General features: G+C 33.4%; 1 protein-coding gene across 12 annotated transcripts in view; it reads left to right on the top strand.

The window, feature by feature from the left end:
* Positions 1-20,767, top strand: part of FBXO15 (F-box protein 15) — a 149,202-nt gene that overhangs the window by 105,856 nt on the left and 22,579 nt on the right. For all 12 annotated transcript variants that reach the window (XM_074200748.1, XM_074200752.1, XM_074200754.1 and 9 more), the window contains 3 exons: positions 1,949-2,075; positions 5,275-5,357; positions 6,190-6,335. In XM_074200748.1, coding sequence (XP_074056849.1) covers positions 1,949-2,075; positions 5,275-5,357; positions 6,190-6,335 — 356 coding nt within the window. The remainder of the gene's footprint in view (positions 1-1,948; positions 2,076-5,274; positions 5,358-6,189; positions 6,336-20,767) is intronic.

Here is a 20,767-nt window from a genome sequence, read left to right as displayed (position 1 = left end):
TCTGTTTCTCTCTACCTGAGGTTGTTAGCCTTCACTGAAACATGCAAAACTAACCAGCTTTATTCTTTACCCTGTCTTGGTTATGCTGTCACTTTCAAAAATTAAGAAGGAATCAGGAAGTCTAGGATAATGGAACGCAATAAAACAAAATTAACATTTTATTATGCACCAACCTATGTTATGTCTCAGGATTTGACTGAAAATTTTTGGTAAAACAAGATCCTTATCCTTATAGGATTTACTGTTTGTTAGAAATAAAAATATGACTATAAGTACAGAAATATTGTTTGACTCTGGGAAGGGAGGATAAAATAAGGCTGCCTAGAGGAGGTAGCATTTGTATTACATTTTAGAAGAGAGTTAAGAGTTGAGCAAATGTGGAGGATATTCCGGCATAGGGAATTATATGAGCATATGTATGATTGAAAGTAAGCCAGTTCTGCTAAAAATGTTAATATTTTGTAGGGAGAGTTTTATGAAATAGGGAGGAAATAGATATTATCAGATTTGGGAAAGCACTTTGAAAGGAAATGTTTTTAATGTATATAATAGTGGGATTATAGTTTAACGGGATAATAAGAGACCATATAGTGTTCTGATTTTATGTTTGAAGAAACAAGCTTAGTTATTTCCCCAAATTCACAAAAGTAAAATCATACTTCACATTTGTGAAGCATTTTAATATTTGCATGATATTTTCTTCATGACAACTCTATGAGGTAGGTAGTATTATGTAGTCTTAATTTTATGGGTGAACAAACCAAGACAGGCTAAACTACTTGACTATAATCATAAAGTTATTCAGTGTCAGAGTCAGAATCCCAATCGAGGTCACCCAATTCTAGGTCCAGTAATCTTTCTTCTATTCCACAATGTATCAGAAATTCTTAATACATTAGTGGGGAACTTTCACAGGGATTAGCTATATAGCATGTTAGTAAGGCCTTTGGAATTGACCCCTCAACTAATGTTCAAACCAACATTTAGAAGAAATATTTTTAAAAAAGGTTTTGTTGGTTGCTAAGATGAGGAGAATCTTTAGGTGATCCTCATACTGTTTGCAATATATCTAAAGGTTGATTTTAAAATCTGACTGTCATTTGATTTATTTTTTCTAATATTCTACTTTTATGTTATTTTGTAATATTTACTCCATTATTTCAAAAGAAAATATCTGTAATGGATGCTTGTGCAGAAATAATGAAAAGTTTTTTTTATAATTTTATTTTGAGTGTTACCAAGTCAGCATTTGTAAATTCTGTCCTAGTAATGCATTTAGAAGGCAAAATTTTTCAGTCTAACAATCATCTGATTTATTAGATAGCCATTTGTTTTATTGAAGAACAAAATTATTTAGTGTGAAGAATGATGGACAAGATAAGCATGGTTTGAAATTCTGGCTCTTACACTTAAGAGGTATTATCCTGGGCAAGTCATTTAATATTACTGAGTCAATTTCCTCATCTGTAAAATATGTATGATCCTTGGACCAGGGTTATTAAAAAAGGAAAACGTTTGTTAAATTAAAGTATTCTATAAATGTGAGCTTCATTTCAGTTTCTAACCATGACTTTTAAATCAGCTTAGATTGATTATTGTTCCTTCACTTGGTCAGTATCATTCATGGAGTAGTCTTTATGACTAAAGCACTGTGTAGTATGTATTAAAGAAAACAGAGAAGATAATTTTGTCTACCTTCTTTTGACTAGAACATTGAATTGCAAAGAGAGTAGAAGGGGAACGATAAGTGAAATGAAATTGATGGGTTGATATTTTCTTATTTGTCTACAAAAGTTAGATTTTTTTTTCCCTTCTCAGGGTGTCAACTTATTGTAAAAGTTGATTTTTAATATCTTCTTAAATGGAATTCTTAGATGTGATAATTAACAACTCTGATAATACTAAAACTCACTTCTGTCTTTCCTTGGTTGGCATTTGATGTTCAAAGACCTCGAAGGCGTTCCCTAGTTGCTGAGTACAATCTGACTAACCTAACTAAATCCACTTCGATTGGCTCTGACAGACTTATTCGGACCTTCTGCCTAAATCCAGGGCTTCTAGTTGGTTTATGGAAGGTAAGATTGGAGTCCTTTTTGTGTAGTGGAGTTCCCTTTACCTCTGTGTGAATACATTGGAATGCATTTACTATATATAACAGGTCAATATTAGACTTTATAAGGTTTGTTATTATCACAACCTATACTCAACTGCTGTAATGAGTTTTCCTATATTTTCAAGGTTTTATTTAATTATTAATTGCATATGAATGATTAACAAGTCCACATTTATGGCTGTGGACCTCTGACTTCTTAAAGTCTTCTGTTTCTGTTTCTCACTGGGATTTCAAAAAACACTGACACCTTAATTTAATATGTTGAAAATGTTTTTTCTTCTTCAACAGATATAACACCACTGTTTCCCTTGACTGTTTAGACTCAAAACATTTTTGTCTCTTTACTTTCTTTTGTCCTTTATACTCAGCATGTCCTCCTCTACAATGTCTTTTGGATTTTCTCTTTCCTTTTCAATTCTCCAACCATTACTTTACTTTCCATTAAAAGTAACTACTATCCATTGTCTTTTATTGATGGATAAATATATGCTAGATCCCTGATTGGTTTCTCTGTCTCTTATCGTTACCTACTCTCTAATCCATTTTTCATATTACTGCTAAGATTATTTTAGTGAAATACTTCTATTATCATTTTGCTTCCCTGGTTCCCCTAATCCTGATTAGGATTTCACATTGACTTTCTCATATCAAATCCAAACTCTTTTTCCTTGGCATTTAAGGTTTGCTACTATCTATATTCCTTCTGTTCATTATCTTACCAGCCTATTTTGTATAGGACCTACTCTGTGTAGACTTCTACTCCATTCAAGCTAATGTTCTGCCATTTCTCCTATACCACCCTGTGACTTGCTGCACTCCTTCCTCCACACCCTCAAACCTTTCCTTAAAACCTTGATCAGAATGCACTTCTGTTAGGAATCTTGCATGAGTGTCACTTCTTAAATGTTAATAACTACTCCAATTAGTTACTTCCTCTGTACCTATTCACTCTGTTTCACTCTATATTGCACCTATTGACATGTTGCTTAGTTCATGTGCTCCTCTGTTGTTTCACCTATATGTGCTCTAGATTTCAAGTTTTATGAGGCTCAGGACCATGTCTTTTGCTTCTTTTATACTCTTCCTCTGCTTACTCACCCTCAATAGAGCCTATGTGGTATTTTTCATATAGTAAGCTTTTAGTGAATTATTTTGATTGAGCAGACAAGATGTGAAGCATAATTTACATTTTAGAAGAGAATTGAACTGTTTGTCCTCCTTTTAGATTAGAAGAACCTAATTGATTGCTGGTTCTCCTTATAGAGTTAAATTCTCTAAGTATAAGAAACCACAACTTGAAATATAGTCTCTTATATTTTCATATCTAGGTCAAATCTTTGTAAGTCTGATTAATTGATTGATAACATTTTATCCCACATGGGTTTAGGATCCTATACTACCATTTTTATTCTGGGAAGAATGTATAAAATTGATGTGGTGGTGGGTAGAGAATTATGTCTAATATGGTTTTTGTTACTTTTTTTCTCCTGTACCCATTTTGTCTTTAACTTTTCCCCATGTTCTGAGGATTTAAATGACTTTTTCCCCTGACTTTTTTCTTTTGTCTTTTATTTAGTCTCCTTCAGGGCCTGTAGAGATGCCTTGTAAGCAATTTAGTTCAGTTCTCTAGACATTTTTATTAAGAGTTACTATATGTGAGGTACTGTCCTAGGTCCTGGGCATACAAGAGATTTATAGAGTAATTCTGGGGTAGGGAGGTGGGGACAAAATAAATACACCAATATGTTATAAAATAGAATGTGATAAGAGCAAAGGACATTCCATATAAGTGCTGTGAGAAATTTGAGAAAGGAGAGATCACTTTGAGCTGGAAGAATTGGGAAAGGAAAGTCAGCAGAATTGAACTTTGAAGGAAGAGAAGGATTTCAATAAATTAAGAGAAATGAAGGCAGTACTTAAAAGTCATGAGGACTATATAAGTATACAGAGGTGGGGAAATGACAGGAAGAGTTTGGGAAAGCCATGAGTATTCAGTTTGGCTAAAATTCAGAGGGCAAAAAGAAGAATAGTGTGAAGTAAAACTATAAATGTTGTTTGGAGCTAGACTGCAGAAAACCTTGAATTTCTTTTCTGAGCAGTGATACATTATTTTGGCTGCAATATTTAGAATATATTGGGAAAGTATAAGGGATCAGTGGCAGGAAAATGGAGTTTTTAAAACTAATTGAAAGCAAGATATAATGAGGGTCCCAAATTTAGGATGGTTGCAGTGTGAGTAGATAGGGATGAATGAATACAATAAATATTATCAAAGTAGAATTGACAGTAATTGGCAACTGATTATATAATTTAAAAAGAGGAGAGGAGTAAAAGCTATCTTCAAGGTTTGAGCCTGGGTTGCTTGGATGTTAGTGCTGTCATTAACAGAAATAGGAAGTTGTGAGGAAGAATTTTTTTTTTTCTGGGGAGCACACAGACTGTGTTTAAAGCTCTGCTATTCAAGCAGAGGTATCCATTATGCAATTTGAAGTGTAGTAATGGAACTCAGGGAAGAGATTTGAACTGGTTATACATAGTCTTGTGAATTACCTGCCTAGAGGTGTTATTTGAAACCATGAGAGGTCATGAGAATGATAAGGAAGAGAGTTAAAATTTTTTAACTATATAATTACATTGTTAATGATGATTTTTGGGGAAATTAGCTGTCCATGTTAAAATTAGATTAATTTTAGTTTTCTTTCTTATAAAAAATAATTAATTTTTTTGGAGATCATAACATTTTTCAGTTGTATTTTTATATGTATGTGCCCATACACTTATAATATATAAACACATGTTTGTTTGCATAGTATATATGCATAATAAATATCTATATCTACATCTCTTTATCTGTAGCTATATATTTATAAAATCCTGTTCTTTTTAGAAGTGCTAGGATGCTGTAGATTAAAATATCTTTATGGGTATCACTTGTAATACATTATTTGTGTGAATTGGAACTTTCCTGTGTTAGTATAATGTATAAGTCTCATTAAATAGTAATTCTGTATTAGCGATAATAATATTCTAGCACTGAACCAATCTTGTGGTAAGAAACAGCATTTATTGGCAAAATTTATGTGCCATTTTCTTTACGAAGAACTCATAAAAAATTAAAGTAGACTGGATGAAAAATGTATTCTTTGTAATTAACTTTCCAGAAAGAGAAGGAAATGGCTTTTGTTATGGCGAATCTTCATTTTCATCTACTGGTGGAGAGAAGCACTTTAGGCTCAGCCACAGTGTACGTACTGAATTCTTTTTTTCATGTCTTGTAGAGTAAATGTGAAAGAAAATCAGTTTCAAATCAACTTATGCTAAGGCTCATTACAAGGAACTTCAATAGTTGACATGGGCCAGTGGCATGTTGCTGCTGAAATTCCTGGATTATTCATGAACACATTTCCTTTATTTGTTTAGGACTAACAAATGTGTCATGATTATGGATGATTAAAAGAGAAAAACAACTTCCATTATAGCACTAAGTTATTAATACTTTTATTCCTCCTTACCTAGAGAGTTTTTGCTTTTGAAAAATCTGTGAATTAATCTCTTTATTGAACAGGTCTTAATTTTTGTCTTTTTACCTAGTTTTAAGAAATAGAACCACCTTTGGCACATTTTTTTGTGTCTGAAGATATTATTTTATTGCTTATCAGAATGCTAAGAAAGGGATGAGTAGTCAAGAGTTCTGGGAGTATATTTTCAAACGTTTATGGTTCAAATGTATTCATCCTGGGTGGGATTTTCTTATGCATATTTCATGTCTTCTAGTTCCCCACAGAACTGATATCTTTCAATGATTTAGAGAAATGAACATTTTAGAGGAATTAACAAAGGTTATGTTATTTTATAATGTTGGGAAATATTGAGAAGCCTGTTGTCTTTTTATAGTAGTGGCAGCAGTGATGGGGTATATAAATGTGTGTGTGTGTGTGTGTGTGTGTGTGTGTGTGTGTGTGTGTGTGTGTTTTTAAAAAATAAAATTAAAGAATCCTAAATCCAAAGTGACCTCTGTGTTTGACCTTTGATTATTGTTTGTTGAGTTACATGTTCATGTGTGTTTTTTTTTAAAGCCCTTATATGCTGCCGCCTCATATCCCTTTTCTGGATGACATTGATCAACAATATGGACTACATGGTTATCAGCTCCATGTTGACATGCACAGTGGTGGAAGTTCCTACCTTTGTGGTACCTTTCGTAATCTCTTCAGCAGGAAAGGTGAAGTTGATCGAATTTTTATTTTTATTTCATTTTTGAGGTCGTCCAACAGCTATCCACTTCTTTTAACATGAGACCCCTTTTCCCTTCTGTGATATTTTTTTCCTTCTTTTTCCTTCTCTTTGTACGCTCCTAATTATAACCTGTATATCTTATATTCCAAGGATATGTGCTAATTGTTTCTGCATTTCTGATTGTCTCTTTCTAGCCCCATAACTGTCCCCAACATGGCATACTATTTTATTTATTTTTAGTTCACTGGTGCTTAATACTGTGTTCAAATTCATTTCTTCCACTTATCTTTTAAATTTTTTGTTGGTAAAGGAGCAGTTGGTAAAGGAACCATTCCTCTGGAATGAGGAATATTGGCAAGTAGCATCATCTGATGGCCGTGCTTTTTTCTTTTTGGTCAGTGTCCTCCTAGCTGGAATTGATTATACTCAATATTTAGTGCCAAAATGTTTTCTGGTGATGGTCCTAGAGTTGGGTTGTACAAAACAGTTATAATCTCTGAAATGGTTGGTGGATATATATGTATATGGTATAATGATGGGGGAAGAGGATAGGAGATATAAAATAAGAAGAGGCTAGTTCTAGCTCTTCTTATTCATTACATCTGAGCTAAGCTAGATTTAGCCATATAAAGATAAAGGAGAAAAAATTAGAGATAAGGAGCAGAGGAGAAGGGAATAGCCTGGGAACTTTTGGTGATTCAGTTTTGAAGGAAGGAGAAAATAAGACCACTGGGTGAGGTTAAGATAGAGAAATAAGAGGAAGGGGGTAGAGGTATAGGAGATGATGGATAGATTAGCTAGGAATGTCAGGAAGAACTTTTAGGAACTGGGGAAATAGGCTTAGGTAGAATGGGCAAGAGCAATAATTCACAGGAGCTGTGGTGAAGGATTGAATAATAACTTACATTTACTGTATGTATTTACTTTATGCTGTAGAGTTTATCTTCCTTTGAAGCATCCTGCTGATCCACCAATGGGGAGACCACTCTCATAACCTCTTAAGCAGGAAGCTACTTCTCTATATTAAATATTCCCAATTTGTTTAACTGTTTTATCAAATGGCATGCTCTTAAAGCCTTTTGCTGTCCTCTGAATATTTACAAACTTATGTCTTTCCTAAAATGTGATACTTACAATTGAATATATTATCTCCATGTGTAGATCACTGTATTGACTATCATATAATAATATTGGCTTTATCCTGGACTTTCCCTCTCCCTCATCCTACATATCAAATCAATTGCCAATTTTTTCCTGCTTTTGCCTTTACATCTCTTCTAATTACACAGTTTACCACTTTAGTTCAATCTTTATCTATTGCCTAGTTCCTGATTGGACTCCCTGCCTCATGTTTCTCCAAGTCATTTTCTTTAAATGTAGGTCTGACCATGGAACTCTCTTATTCAATTTCAGGGACTTCGTATTGCCTCCAACAGGAAGTACAAAATCCTGTTTAGCTTTGAAAGCCTATCATATCCTGACCCCAACCTATCTTTCACAAGTCTCATTAGATCATAACTTTCTTCCTGTCTTCTGTAAATCAGTCTCCTTTTTCTGTGCCTTTGCATTGATCATCTAAATGCCTAGAATGTATTGTCTTCTTCCCTTTCCCTTTCCCTTTCTGTAAAAGCACCATATTTTGCATGAATTCTTTTTGATTTCTTTAACTATTAGTGTCCTCCTTCCTAAATGCTATATATATATATATATTTATATACATATACATATATATTTGTATTTATTTCAATTTATACTATGATATTTTAATGTAGGCTTCCCCTTTACAATATAGACCCCTTTCAAATATTGCCATTTATTTACTTGTCTCTCTAGCAGCAGCCAGTCACTCAGTAAACATTGATGAATGTGCTAAGTACTGTGCTGAGCAATGGGGATACTAAGACTGTCCCTGCCTTCCTTTGGTTTATAGCCCACCATATCTGTCACCTTGATATTCAATAAATCGTTGTTGTTTGATTGATAATTACTTCTTTGAAGGATCTTTTGATTAAATGGAAAAAATAAAAGGGATAAGAGAAACAGATCAAATCTTTCCTTCATTTTAAAATTTAACAGTCTTGATTCAGTTGCTGCAGTAAATAGACTTAATTTAATCTTGCCTCCTTTTATTACCACACTCATATAAAAAGTTTGTTGTTGCTATTTGCTTACTTTAGAACTGGAAAGTCTTTTAGGACAACCCCTTTGACTTTGCAGGTGTAACAGATTCAGAGATGGAAAGTGACATGCCCATATTTATATAGTTAACAATGTCCAAGGCAAAATTCAGACTAGGTCTGTCTTGTTTTTCAAGGCCAGTGTTCTTACCACTGCACCACAGTGCATCTCTTCCCTTACAACCAGGTTTCTAATATAGCCTCCTCCTAACACAAGTATTTTTCATAGGTAATTGTTGATGTCTTAACTGTTAAAACCACTGGCCTTTTCTTGATCATTGTACTAATTGACCTTTCTACTGTTGTGCATATCTTCTTGGCTTTCTACTATTCTTTTCTCATTCTCATACATGTCTAACAGATATTCTGCAGTCTTCTTTGCCAGTCCATCTATCTATCTGTCTCCTACCACTAATTATACTTATTCTTCAAGATTCTATTTCTTCTGTCTTTATACTCTGTGAATGATTTTGTATTACCCAAATCAACCCTAATCCCTTTGCTGTATCACCAAACTGTTTACTGAATCTCTAGCTGAGTGTCCCATCAGATGCATCTTAAACTCAGAATTTCCAAAATTAAGATAATCATCTTCATCCTTCCCTTCTCCTTAGCACCTTTCCCTTCCTCCAAACTTCATTTCTTATGAGGGGTAACACTTCAGTCATGCAAGTTTGCAACTCACCTGAGTATCACTCCATTTCAGGGCTTCATCATCAGTTGCCTTGACTATTGTAATAGCTCCTTAATTGCTCTACCACTTATAGTCTGCTCCTTTTCCATTCCAGCCTTCACTCAGATGTCAGTAATTTTCGTAAGGTTCAGATTTGATCATATCACTCCCTTGCTTAATTCAAGTAGTGTTTTTTTTAATTAACTCTAAGATAAAATACAGATTCTTCCTCCTAATTTATAAAGCATCTCACAGTCTGACTCTTCCCTACATTTTCTTTTTTTTTTTTTTAAGATTTTTTTTGCAAGGCAAACGGGGTTAAGTGGCTTGCCCAAGGCCACACAGCTAGGTAATTATTAAGTGTCTGAGACCGGATTTGAAATCAGGTATTCCTGACTCCAGGGCCGGTGCTTTATCCACTATGCCACCTAGCTGCCCCTCCTCCCTACATTTTCAACCTTAATTTATGTTACACCATTATTACCACTAACTTTTTACTACTAATTTTTCCCTTAATTCAACTACAAATTTATCCCCTATGCAGTTGAATAAATTGGACTTAGGTACTGTACTTAAGTATATCTGTAACTCTGAGATTCTGTATCTTCCCTTAAGGCTTAGCTCCAGTCAAACCACTTTTGTGAAACCCTCATCAATTAGTTGTTAATGTTCTTCTTAAATTATATTGTATTTACTTGCCTCTATACATGTTGTAAAGTAGTAGAATGTGAGCTTTGTGAGAACAAGTACAACTTCCCATTTTTATTTTTCTATTCAAGCAACTGTCATACTGCTTTATTCATAGGTGATTGTCAAATGATCATTAAATTGAAATTAATTGCTTGAGAATTCCATAGTAACTTTGTGGTATATATATATATATATATATATATATATATATATATATATACACACATACATGTATGTATATATATATGTGTGTATATATATACATATATATATATATATATATCTCAACTAAGCTATATGCTGGTTTAGAATTTGGACTTTTACTATTTTTGTCTACATGCATTGTTTTCTGATTGGGAAGATATGTTCTCTATGCACGTGTCTATGTCTTTCTCTCAGAGTTCAAACTTCTCAAGATTGAGGAACTGCCATGTCTCCTTAATTTGTTATTCTGGGTAAATGAGAATATTTAAGAAAGACTGGTTAGAAAACCAGTGTGATATTATTAGGAATATTGAGAGAGGTTTTGAAGATAATTAAATGGAACAGGGTGTTTTTTTTACCCAATCAGAAGTCTTTTTAATAAAGGAAATGAAAAGAAATTGATTCCAGTCTTCAGCCTGATTCAATTCCTGAGTTCAAAATGAATTTCCTTGTAACACAATTTAGCTCTTGTGAGAATTCAGCAGAGGGCACTATTGCCATCAGACTTTTAAAAACACAAATTGTCCTTCTGTGGTTTTGACTAACTCTCATATGGTTCTGTGTGTATTTAGTATTTAGTAATCTCCTGCTGTGTCATTTAAGATGAGTTTTAGCACTCTGCTTAATGTCATACACAGCCTCCCTTCCCTGGCCATACTTTGTCATAGCAGACATCCGTAGAATTTGTGCTGTTGTTTTCTGTTCCTCTATTAGCTAAAGTAGAGTCATGCCTAAATAATTGTTTTTTGATGGTAGCCCTTTGAGCTGTTTTTTTTTAAAATTCTCCTTAGGGAACAAATATGTCCACAAAGAATGAAAAACAATGACATTTCTATAGTTCAAAAAAAAGTTTTGCTAGGTATTTTCTTCACATTTTAGTGAATTAAAGAGTGCAAATATTATTTCTATCCTGTTACTGTTGTTGTCATATTTTTGGTCACGTTTGACTAACCCATTTGGAGTTTTCTTAGCTAAGAAATGAGTGGTTTCTTAGAAATTGTCTGAGGCCAGATTTGAACTCATGAAGATGAGTCTTCTTTATTCCCAACCTAGTGTGTCACCTAGCTGCTTGGCAAAGGAAACTGAAGCAGAGAGGTTTTGGTCACATGACTAATATGTGCCAATGATGGAGAAGAAAAGTAACTTTTGGGCAGCGGTAGTAATGGCATATAATTTCTGCAGAGTGAAGGAAAGCAAACAGGAAAAAGATAATATGGAATAAAAGAACATTTTGTGCTCAACAAGAGTCCCTGGAAGATTCTGGGGATGGAAAATTGATATAATGATAAGGATGAGAAAGTTGACTTTGTCAACTTTTAAGACAGCATGTAAGTGACTCAATAGTTTACTGCACTCTGGGGTTCAGAAAACCAAAGTTAAAATATGTACTGTTTGACAACTATTAGCTGTACGGCCTTGTGCAGTTAACTTTTAAAATGGGTATAATAGTAACACTTATTTCCCAGGGTGATTGTGAGGATAAAATGAGAATATTTATGAAGTTCTTTTCAAACCATAAAGTATTATTTAAAATTCTAGCTGTTTTTGTTATTGTTAATAGGCTAAAGACAGAATGGCACAATGGAAGGGATAACATACTTGGAGCAAGAGGATTTATATTTAAATCCTACCTCAGTTATCACCTGTGTGACTTTGGGCAAATCATTTAATCTCTCTGGGCCTAAGGTTTCTAATTGGAAGAATCAGAAGAGTAAATTAGGTGTGCTCTTCAGTCTTTTCCAATTCTAAATCTATAATCTTATGATCCTTCATTGGGAACATTTCACATTATCTAAAATGACTAAGCTCAAAGGGCAGTAAATAAGAGAACATGCTTTTTAAAAATCTAAATATATGAATTATTAATTTTACAGTTACTTTTCCCTAGCATTTTGTATTTGAATAAAAATATTGAGGATGAACTTGAAGAGGATGACATTATCCCTTTTTCTTTTTTGAGGAGGTAGGAGACTGATAGAGCTAATTTTTCTGGGGGAAAACGTTCTTATTCTTAACTTAGAGAGTCCCTATTTCCCCTCTTCAAATTAGTTCAAACTTGACTTGTAGACAGTGTAAATATTTATTCTTACCTGTTTGTGTGTTCAATATTGTATTATTCATTTGAATGAAAACTCTGTTAATCAGTAGCAGGATCAGTAGCCTTTGGGAAACAGAGAATATGTCTTTCTGAATTATTCAGCATAGCACTTGTATACAGTGCTTGCTTTGTAAATGCCATTGGATGACAATGTTACATCCTAACACGTTTTTATTCCAATAACAATTGATATGCTTTTAGGGAGAGTTGTTTTGTGTTTAGTTAGGGGATTTTACCTAATAAGTTTCATTCTTATCAACCTTCTGTTTTCCCCTGCTGTTTATTATTTTTCCCTTATAACTTCAGTAGCCATTTTTAATGATTTCTATTTTTCCTGGAAAATGAAATTCTTCCCCCCTCTACTCCCTCCCCCAAAAGACTTAGTGAGGTTAAATTCGTTGTGGATATTTGATAGTTTTTTAATTCCATTTGATGAAACAATAAAAGTGAAAGGATAATATTTTGTAAAAAATGAACCTTAACATTAGTTATGACTTGGTTGATTGGTTGTTGTCCTTCATTCTCAAAAAGTATCAAAGTAGCATTACAGTGTTGGGGTCAAGATACAGAGTTTCTAACTAGGACTGATCAGACCCGTATGATCTTGGAAGGCTCTAATGCAAGTCAGACACAAATAGTGCACATGGACATTTGGAGTGGAGATGTCTTCAATTTATATATCTAGATATGGCTAATGTAAATTTAAATGAAATTATAAGCCCAATGGGTAAGGGCCATTTCACTCTTTCTGTAAATTCTTTAGGCTTAGAAGAGACTATATTTTATGAATGGATATAGACAGTGATCTCTTTCTACTTACAGTTAAGTCTGATTCAATATAACTACTTCTGGATATTGAATTGTTTTTTTTTGACACAGAATCAGTATTTTATTATTGTCTCATGATAATTGATTTTATCAGCTAGTTGACTTTGAATACATGGGTCCTATTTTCTACCTCCTCCTACATTTGAGAACAGATGTGAAATATACTTAGTTGCCTGTAATTCTTGCATTTTTATTAGATACCTAGTGAAAAAAAGATCAATGGAATCAGCCCCTGAGTTCAGATCCTAGTTGTCTTATTTATTAACTTTATGATCTTTGGGTAAAGTTGCTTAACTCTTTTTCACCCCAGTTTTTATAATAAGTGGGTTGTACTAGATGATATCAAGATTATTTCTAGCTCTGAATTCTATAACTTAAGAGAAAATGTCTAGTGCCTATTTCATATTAGTGTTAATAAATGTGAATTATTTTTTGTATTTTAAATTTTTATTGACTTTAAATCACACTTCTTTTTTGGGGATGGGACATCTGGATAATGGCATGTACTTCTGAATGTATTCTTTTCTTCTCTCCTACCTAGCAAGATATCCTTTATAACAAAGAATAAAGAATAGAGAGGGGAAAAAAGTTCATTGAAACTAAGGAATATATAAATTAAGTTTGACAGTATATGTAGTGGACCACATTCATCATTTACCCTATTTTCAAAGAAAAGAATTGGAGGAAGTCATTTATTCTTTGGGCTGACCATGGTTACTATAGTTAAGCAACATTCAGTTTCATTATTTCTGTTGTTTCCATTTACGCACATGTACATGCACACTGTGCATGTGAGTCTGCATGAATGTGGTGTGTGGTGTGTGTGTGTGTGTGTGTGTATGTATGTGTATGAGCAATGTGGTACAATATAGAGTGCTAGACCTGGAGTTAGGAAGATGACTCTTCCTGAGTTCAAACTTGGTCTCCGACATCTACTAGCTGGGTAAGTCATTTAACTCTCTTTGCTTCAGTTTCCTCATCTATAAAATGAGCTAGAGAAGTAAATGGCAAATCATTCCAATATCTTGGCCAAGAAAATGCCAAATGGATTCATGGAGAGCCAAACACAACTGAAAGTGAATGAACAACAACATAAACACAAAGGCACACACTTGTGTACAAATAGTTTTCTTTCCTATTTTGCTTACTTCATTTCAACTTAGATTCATGAGTTCATATGACTCATTCTGTGCATCTGAATTCTTAATTGCTTTACATTATAATCATAGCAATTCTTTAGGGTACCTGCTAGTTTTCACTCTTAGGTTGAATCCTCTATGGAATAACTACCCTGAGTTCATGATACACTTAACACTGTAGCTCCTCTGACCCTAGCAAATTGGATCTTTGAATTGGATTTCTCAGAAAAGGATTTGGTATCCCAAATACACACTAATGCAAAATTATGCACACACATGTATATGCACATGTGTTTTTGTATATAATCACCCAATAAACAATGAGTGCTTACTATTGTCAGGCTTGATGCTACATATTGGGGAATCGAAGAAAAGGTAAAAGACAATGCCTGCAAGGAGCTTAGTGTCTTGGGGGAAAGAACATGCAAGCAATTATACACACATATACAGAATAAAGATTAAAGACAGTAGGAATAAAGAGGAACATAGAAGACTTTTAGTTTAACTGGAATTTGAAGGAAATCAGGGAAGTCAGAGGAGATGAGGAGGGTGGATGATGATTTCAGACTTGAGGGACAGCCAATGAAAATGTCCAGATCAGGAAGTGAATTTATCATGTTCCATGAACAGAAAGATCAGTATCACTGGATCACAGAATATGTATATATGGGAAGTGAAAGGTTTAAGAAGACTGGAAAGAGAGGTGGGGTGGAACAGGTCAAATAGGGGCTTTGAACACCAAGTCAGAGATTTAATATTTGATCCTGGAGGTGATAGGGAGTCATGGGCAGTTTTTGAATTATTGTCATTAGATCTTTAGGAAGATCTTTGGCATTTGAAGTGGGAGAGATTCATGGCAGGGATATGCATTAGTAAGCTGTTGCTTTAGTACATGCCTGAATTGATGAAGAACTATTAGGGAAGTATTAGTGTCAGAGGAGAGAAAAGGTGATGTGTGTGAAAAATGTTGTTAAAATGAACAGAAACACCAGAATCCATTCTCTGATAAGTTACCAAATGATATGATAAATGTTTCTCAAAAGAAGAATTTCAAACCATTAACAGTTTGAAAGAAGGTTCCAAATCACTTGTAAGAAAAGATGCAAATAAAACGGCTTTACCTAATAAATTTGCAAGAATGACAAAAGATGGTAAAAGTCAGTGTTGGAAGAGTTGTAGGAACATAGGCATTACTAATGTGTTTTAGAGCTGTGAATTAGTACAGCTATTTTGGAAAACAATTTGGAATTATGTAAATAAAGTTACATAATCCAAAATACTTGACTTCAAGATTCCATTATTTGGGAATGTAACTCTAGGAAGTTATGGATTTTTTTTATTTTTTATTTTTTTAGGTTTTTTTGAAAGGCAAATGGGGTCAAGTGGCTTGCCCAAGGCCACACAGCTGGGTAATTATTAAGTGTCTAACAACAGATTTGAACCCAGGTACTCCTGACTCCAAGGCCGGTGCTTTATCCAATACGCCAACCTAGCCACCCAGAAGTTATGGACTTTTAAAAAGCTTCTATATTCATTTAAGTGCTTTTAGCAAGAACTTTCTGTAATAGCAAAGAATTAGAAATAAGTTGGATGCTCATTCTTTGGAAAATGGTCAAACAATACACGAATGTAAGAAAGTATTATTGTGCTATAAGAAATGATGAAAATGATAGATACAGAGAAGTATAGAAAGGCTTACAGCTGATGAATGCAAGGTAGGCAGAGCCAAGTCATGTTGTAAATGAAAACAACTATCACAAAATAATAGATAATGAATTTGCATAATTATTAAAAACAAGCACTACCATGAGTTAGAGATACGAAAGGCTACACCTACTCCTTTTCAGAGTTGGGAAGTATGGGGGTATGGAACATTGGGTATATTTTAAAACACTTTTAGATCCATCAATTAATTTTGCTGATTTTATTTCCACCTACTCATTTTTTTTCTTTTAAAATATTCTTTGTTTTATGGGACGGTATTTAATTCAAAGGGGGGACATTTTGGTGATGTTAAAAACAAAACCAAAAAATTATTTTAAGAGTTTTTACTGAAATGATAGCCTAAGAACAGTAGTGACACAATCCCACATATACCTAGGACATGCTTTTTCACGTCTCTTGAGCCATTATGTCCTGGTAGAGACCCTCTGTTCTTTGCTCTCTACAACTCTGCCCCTAGCTTCAAACTCTCTCCTTGTTGCTGCCATAGTTTTTCACTGTAAGATGCCATTGATCATTAGGGGCATAGCTCATTTTTTTCCCCTTACATTTTTTAGGAGAGAGAATAGCTCACTATCTTAGTTGATTCAGAGGTGACTAGAATGCTTTTTAGCAAGTATATGGTTAATCCTGAGTGAATCATGTTCATTCAAGGGCCCAAGGTGTAAATCTGTTGGACAAGGAGATTTTTCATGCTTTGTTGCAGGGTTAGAACAATGTTTGGCACATCGAACACACTTAACAGATATTGATTGATTTAACACAATTTGTATTAGAACCTTAAAATTATTGTTGGCAGGTCATTTTTAAGTGTTTTGAGATCTGGGAAATTTTCTACAGCCAAAAATTTCTACAAGAACTCTTTTCCTTAACTGTTATATTCCTTGGCATGCCAAACAGTTGGGAATTGTCAGAAATTCTGATGATCACTTGTTCAGGAATATGATGACTAATAATTCTAGATGAATAGTGCTAAATTGGGATTAATCATGTAAAAGGATTTTTTTCACTGCAACCTGGTCTTGCAGGTGAAATATTTTTCTTTTGGTATAATCAGCTATCTTTGCAGGTGGAGCAGTAATCATTAAAAATAATCACAGCATAGCGTATTCTAATGTTTGATAAATTATAGCTTTATAGAATTTTGTTAAACACGAATAAATGAAATAAATTCCTAAAGTTATTCAGCAAACTATTTTTAACTTCTGTTGTGTGTGGGTATCAGAGTTTTTTCACTTTATATATTATTTAAATGACTTTGAACCCTAAATGAAGCTCATAGACAAATTAACAATATTTTTGTATATTAAATTAGGCACAAATATTTCTTCTCTAGTTCATCATCTTCAACATTATTTTTCAGATATGGGAGAAAGAAATGTATTTCTAATAATCCTGATGTGAAGGTATAATCAGCCTTTGCATATTAAGAGATTAGAAAGATTCCATCTACTCCCTTCCATCTTAGCCCCATCCCACAATTCCTATTTTCCTTGAAACTGACTATTTGATAAGGTATTTTAAAATTAAACAAATAGAAAAAACACACAAGGTAATGTTGAGATATATATACATATATATATATACATATATATATGTATATATATATATGTATATATATATATATAAATTAGGTGACCTTATTATGAAAACCTAGCTCAATTCAGTTCCACTTATTTTGCATCTGTGGCATATAGAATTTTTTTGTCAAGTATCAAGAATTATTTCAAAGTTTCAATAAGATAATAGTTCCTACTATCATGAAATTTAGCTTTCTAATTGAATCCTATAGAGAACTATAATCCAGGGTTGCCCAAAAGTCTTAGTTTTCAAACATAAAACTTCATGAAGGTGTTTGAGATGCCTAATGGTCAGGGAGATAAATTATTATTTTTTATTTCCCTTTGTAGTTCTGAGTTGCATAACAGATTATATAGAATTATTTAGGAGAAATGAGTTCTTTTAAGGGGGTTTCATGGTGAAGTTAGAATTCTTTTTAGTTGGTTACATTAAAGAGAGAGGCAGAATCTATTTTCATTTAATCCCAGAAGATAATTATACAGATTTGTTTTGCTGTTTGTTTAGGGCTTTTGATTACATCTTATTCTTAGTATATCTGCTGTCAACAATTTTTGTACTTTGAAAAAAAAGGTTTGGTTGTCACAAGTCATTTTATCCACCAAAAAAATATTTATCCTCAATTTATGAAAATATTCTTTAAGCTTATAAATTAATGACACTTCAGTTTTTTTTTATTGTTTCATGTCATCAAAAGCAAGTTTAGGGTTGGAGAAATGCAAGTATCATTCTTAGGATAAGACAAAAATGATTCCCTAGTATTGAATTTTCAATCATGTAAAAATCTTAGACCCATTGCTTCTGAATTGGAAGAGACCTTGGAAATTATCTAGTCTAAAGATATCAGACATGTACCCTGTAGTCTGCATTGCTGCCCACAACTCATTAATGTAGGCTGAACAAGATTAAAATGTAATTGGAAAATATTTAACAAATTAAATAAAAATAGAGGGAATACATAATATTAATATGTGGTTTTCTCACTCAATATGTGGCTCATAACGATCCTTGTATATATAGTGACTCCTGTGAAAAGGGAAAACCAAAAGAACATTGTATACAGTAATAGTAATGTTATTTTAGGAAGGACTTTGAATAAATAAGCTATTTTGACTATTATAAATAACCCATAATAACTTTAAAAGACTTAAGAAGACAGACACTACCTGCATCCAGAGAAAGAGCTGTTAAATAGAAGTATGTATAGAATAATTATATATCTATGTCTAATATGCTCTAGGGTGGGATGGGGGAGCATAGGAAAAAATTTGTGTGATTTTGTTGTAGATTTAAAAGGAATAGCAAATTGTACATGGTAGATTTGCAGTTTCATGAACAATAATTTTTTATTTTGTCATGGCAATGTTTGTTTTATTTCATAAATATGTATTAATGTAATTAAAAAGGGACAGAAGATTAGTAGATCAGTCATACTTGTTCAGTTGCTTATTTGTCTCTTTAATAACCAGTGCATTCTTAATATTTCAACATGATAGTTTGTCTTTGACATCTTGAACTTTAGCATTCCTGACAATCTGTACAGGACCATACCACATTCTTAAATTCTTCCTTTATTACTTGATCTTGCTCCTGTTCATTTCTTTTTCAGTTCTTGGTTGGTGAATTCCCATCGCATCTATGTTATGCTCTTCAGACTAATTCCAGTATTTTAATTTTTCTCCTCACTGGAATTGTTTCTGTGCTTTAACCTCTCTTATTCCCTCCTGGGTGACCCCCTGAAGCATATACACTTCATGCTATTCTGCCTAGTTTTCTTTGGAATGCTTTGAAATCTGCTTTCCCTCCATCTTGAGTGTGTGTAGATTCCTTTGTCACAAGCACTAGGAAGTGTTCACTTCTTTATTGGATCCCCTCATTTCCACCCCAGCAATCAGCTCCTCCCTGATCCTGAGTATTAGTTCTAGAGTAGAATTCCTCCTTGTTGGCTATTCTGCCTTTTGAAAGATAAAATTAGAACTAAGGAAAGCTGAGAGGTTATTAGCTGTTCTACTTTGATTCAGAGAAAGAAAATTCCAGTACATACATGTGTAGACAATTGAAACCCAGTCAGTACTTTTATCATGTCACTTTGCTAGACTTCTGGTGATCTGTTTCTCAAAATTCTTAATTTATGTGCTCTTTTTGTTCTGGTGGTGTGTAGAATACTGGCCTCTTCTCAGTACTTTTATCATGTCACTTTGCTAGACTTCTGGTGATCTGTTTCTCAAAATTCTTAATTTATGTGCTCTTTTCTGGTGGTGTGTAGAATACTGGCCTCTTCTCCCTCAAACTTTCCCACTCTTATTCTTTGATTTTTCTCACATGAATGTATCTTCTTAATATAAAGTGCTCCCCATCTCCTAATCTTTAATCTGCTTTGTTTCTGGTGAATAATATATGTCCATTCATAGGTTTCATTCCATCAAATCTCAATAATACTCATGAAGTAAATTTCCCTTCTTATGTTACAACCTCAAGTTTCTCTTAATAAATGAGTTCAGGATAGTAAAGAAACAGGAAAAATAACTATACCAATAATGGTAAAATAATAATAATAATAATAATAATAATAATAATAAAAATAAATGAAATTAAAAGTTTGTAAAGGTTTGAAGGATTGTATAGACACATTTCATGATAATTATTCCTAAATTTAGAACAAGTTCAAGAAAAGGTTTGGTACTATAGTATATGTGGGAGGAGGTAGCTAGATTGCTTAGCAGATAGAGTTCTGGATTTGGAGTCATAAAGACCAGAGTTCAAATCTGATAACACTTATTAGCTCTGTGACCCTGGACAAATCACTTACTCTCTCTTTGCCTAGGAGGTAGCCAGGTAGTTAAGTGTATAGAACACTGAGCTTGGAGTTGAAAGACTTGAATTGAACTACTCTTCACAATCTTATTAGCAGTGTTATCCTGAGCAATCACGGTTAATCACAATTTACTTTAATCTAAAGGAGAAGGAAATGGCAGTCCTCTAGTATCTTTGCCAAGAAAAACCCCATGGACTTTATTGGTATATCATGGTCTATGGAATCATGAAAAGTCAGCTATGACAGAATGGCAACAAATATGTGAGACTCCATTTTATTGATCTTTGCAGAATGGGAAGGGATAAAGAATTTCAGTGAAAGCATAGATAATACTGTTGTTATTGTCCAATTTTTAATTTTTGTTTTTATTTGAATTATTTTTGTGTTTAATCTATCTATACCTCTTAATATCTCATATCATCTCTTCTACAGTGTCACACACACTATTTTAACCAGAATAGCTTCCTATAGTTTTTTGTTGGGTATATACTTTA

This window comes from Macrotis lagotis, chromosome X (assembly GCF_037893015.1).
Source record: "Macrotis lagotis isolate mMagLag1 chromosome X, bilby.v1.9.chrom.fasta, whole genome shotgun sequence".
Lineage (NCBI taxonomy): Eukaryota > Metazoa > Chordata > Mammalia > Peramelemorphia > Peramelidae > Macrotis > Macrotis lagotis.
Note: the sequence above shows the minus strand (reverse complement) of the source record. Positions and strands in the feature narration are given on the sequence as shown.